The sequence below is a fragment of the Buceros rhinoceros genome, unplaced genomic scaffold (assembly GCF_000710305.1).
Source record: "Buceros rhinoceros silvestris isolate BGI_N320 unplaced genomic scaffold, ASM71030v1 scaffold16352, whole genome shotgun sequence".
NCBI lineage: Eukaryota > Metazoa > Chordata > Aves > Bucerotiformes > Bucerotidae > Buceros > Buceros rhinoceros.
Genome location: NW_010400838.1, coordinates 31,824 through 34,859, shown reverse-complemented (window position 1 = coordinate 34,859; position 3,036 = coordinate 31,824). Strand labels below are relative to the sequence as shown.

At 42.6% G+C, this 3,036-nt stretch overlaps 1 protein-coding gene across 1 annotated transcript in view; it reads left to right on the top strand.

The window, feature by feature from the left end:
• HDX (highly divergent homeobox) overlaps positions 1–3,036 on the top strand; it is a 32,357-nt gene that overhangs the window by 20,634 nt on the left and 8,687 nt on the right. The window contains exon 5 of the mRNA XM_010132057.1: positions 2,726–2,933. Coding sequence (XP_010130359.1) covers positions 2,726–2,933 — 208 coding nt within the window. The remainder of the gene's footprint in view (positions 1–2,725; positions 2,934–3,036) is intronic.

Sequence of the window (3,036 nt, the reverse complement as noted above, 5' to 3'; positions counted from 1 at the left end):
ATGTTTAAATATGTGAACTCTGGCCAACACTTCATTAAACTGACAGTATTTTTTTTACATTATAATTATTGCTGATTGTGTTTGTTTGGGGGGTTGCAGTTACTTACACACTTTTGTTTATATTTCTCTTGACTAATTTTACTCATTCATACTAAAAGAGTATCTGAAAGCAGAACAGTCTTGGCAGTGAGATGTTAGATATTTAGGAAAGACAGATGACAGCTCTGAAGCTCCTCAGAAATATATGGGGAATGTAAGAAAAACGCAGACAATTTTTAATTTTTTTTTATTAATAGAACGTAAAGCTTTTGTACATAAGAGGTCAAAAGCTTCTCCTAGGGACCCACCACAGGCTCAAGACACCTCCTCATCTTTCCCAGCAGCTCATCAGATAAAATCTAGCTTATTGAAGGTAGTGCTTCAGTCGGAACTTAGCAGCAAAACCAGGTGGTTGCAACAGGAAAGCCCCGGTGCTTCCCCAGCGGACCGATGGCCCTTCTTGCTGGGGGTTCATTGGTAGCTGGGGGTTCATTAAACTGGTTTCCTAGATGGAAATACTGGTCTGCTTGTACACGCATCATTGTACTGCTCCGGAATATTCACTGTTAAATGTAGCACACATGATATGGAACCTTTTTAGTTCCCTTTCCCGTTTTAATTTGAGACACTATAAAAGTATGTTCATCTTTTATGACATTCAGTATGGGAATGAAAAATTTTATGCTGTGAAAGATATGTAAAAGGACAAGATCTATCTTTCCCAAGGGCCTCTATTTTTTGCTGTATTTTTTTAGTAAAAAGGAAGCAGATTCACTTCTAAATGTTATAGCTGTTAGCACAATTTATTACCATCATAAGATTATGAGAAAATTTAAAGAACAGCAATACACTGTTTGGGGAAAAAAAAGACATAGGTCTGGAGCGCTCATGTAGAATGTTTTCTTTTATTTCTCCCAGACTGTGTGTAATGCACATTAATACCAAGGTAGCTCTCTGTGTACCTGTTTTGTGTTCTTCAGAGAGGAAAATCAGCAAGCCTGGAAAGCAAGTATCACCCAACAAAAATGATTTGACAAAAATAGCGTTAAGCCTGTCATCTCTTAGCTAGTTAAAGAGATTCAGCTTAAAAAAAAAGATTATTTTTTCAAGGCTGGCACAGCATGAAACGATCTTTAATAGTCAGGACTGCTGCTGTTAATGTTTCTTAACTTTTTTGTTCGATAATTGAGATATAAACCAATTTTGCTAAAATTTTTCACGCTGTATGTCAGAACTCACTTAAAGAAAGTGTGGTGGGGAAGAGGAGCAGCGCAAGTATTTCTGAAATACCATGCTCAGTGTGGTGCAGAAGCTACTAACAACTGTGCTGTGCGTACACGGTCACCGCAGTGCTCAAGCACATGCTCTATGGTCACCGCAGTGCTCAAGCATGTGCTCTATGGTGACAGCTTACATGGCCAGACTCCACCCTTGGCCCTGCCAGGCCAGCCTGTGGTCAGCTCCTGGGACCATGAGGATGGTCCCACTGGTGCTGTCAGTGCTGCTCCTGTTTACTGTAGTTTAGATGGCATGAAAGGGGGAGGAGAGCCAGGGCAAGAAGACTGGAAGGGAACTGTTGGCAAAGAAATGGATTCCTGGCTCTGCGAAGGGTGTTTGGATGCCAGTGGAGAACTGACTTGGATGGAACAAAATGTCTGGAGTACAAGAGCTGCTAAGCAGATGTCACAAGCCGGAGTAAGGCAAGGGAAGGAAGAGGGTTACAAGGGGAAGAGTTACAGACAGTTCTTATATTCCATGTGGAGTCCGTAATAATCTTTAGTGTAGACTTTTCTTTCTCAGAGAAAGCAATTTTATTAATAGTTTTAGATCCACAGATCCCCTTAGAGAATTTTGAATGTGATTTTTGAAACTCGGTTTTGAACTCAAAGCATCCACACCCAGCCAGTCATGAAGGGGTTTCCAGGTTCCTTGCTCCTGTTTCATCTCCCAGCACTGTTTTCGGTGTGCTCTTACATACCTCACTGCAAGCAGTGTTTCTTAAAGGCTTGTCTTCCACCCAGAGAGGACTGAAGGATGATACTGCTCTGATTTCACTTCTGCCAAGTTATGTTCTGTCATCAAAGTGGTGTGATGTAGATAGAGCTCTCACCTTGGACGGTTTCTTCTGTGCTGTAGGAAATCCTAGAATGAGTGGGCGCTGGGGACATTGGAGGCTGCAGAGTGAGAAATGGTAAATTCATTCAATAATTTACGTGGGGAGAGACCTAACAAGGTCACCTAGTCCTACTCCTTATTTAGAGCAGGGTTGACTTCAGAGTCAGCTCAGGTTTCTCAGCGTGTTGTCCAGTAAAATGCTGAGTACCTACCTTCCACTCTGGAGGTGCTGCGACTCCTATGGACAGACTGTTGCGGTGCCTCACTGTAAAGCATTGCTTTTTCTGTTTTCTTCATCCCAGTCAGCGCTTCCCTTGCTGCGACTTGCGACTGTTGCTTCTTTTCCTTTTGCTGTAGCCCTTCCCTTTTCCCCTGTGTTGGAGGACTGAGCCTGGACACAGTACTCCAGGAAGCAGCCTCATGGGGGTCAAATAGTGGGGAGTTATCACCTCCCTCGAATCGCTGGCCGCACTCTTGTTCCTGTAGTACCGATGTGCTAATTTTGCCTGGTTGTGGGTATGTTGCTTTTGCTATAGTTTCTGATATCATTCATGTTTATTTCTCTTACAAGACTTGGATTGGGAATCGAAGACGGAAATACCGTTTAATGGGGATTGAGGTCCCACCCCCTAGAGGAGGCCCTGCTGATTTCTCTGATCAGTCTGAATTTGTTTCTAAATCAGCGCTTAATCCAGGAGAGGAAACTGCTACTGAAGTGGGGGATGATAATGATAGGAATGATGAAGTATCAATCTGCTTATCTGAAGGAAGCTCACAAGGTATTTGAAAATGCAGTTACTCCTGTGCATATGTTTTTAATCTTGTGCAGTGTGCATGCTTTGGATTCTCTGTTGTACACATTCAAAAACGTCTGAAAGAGTG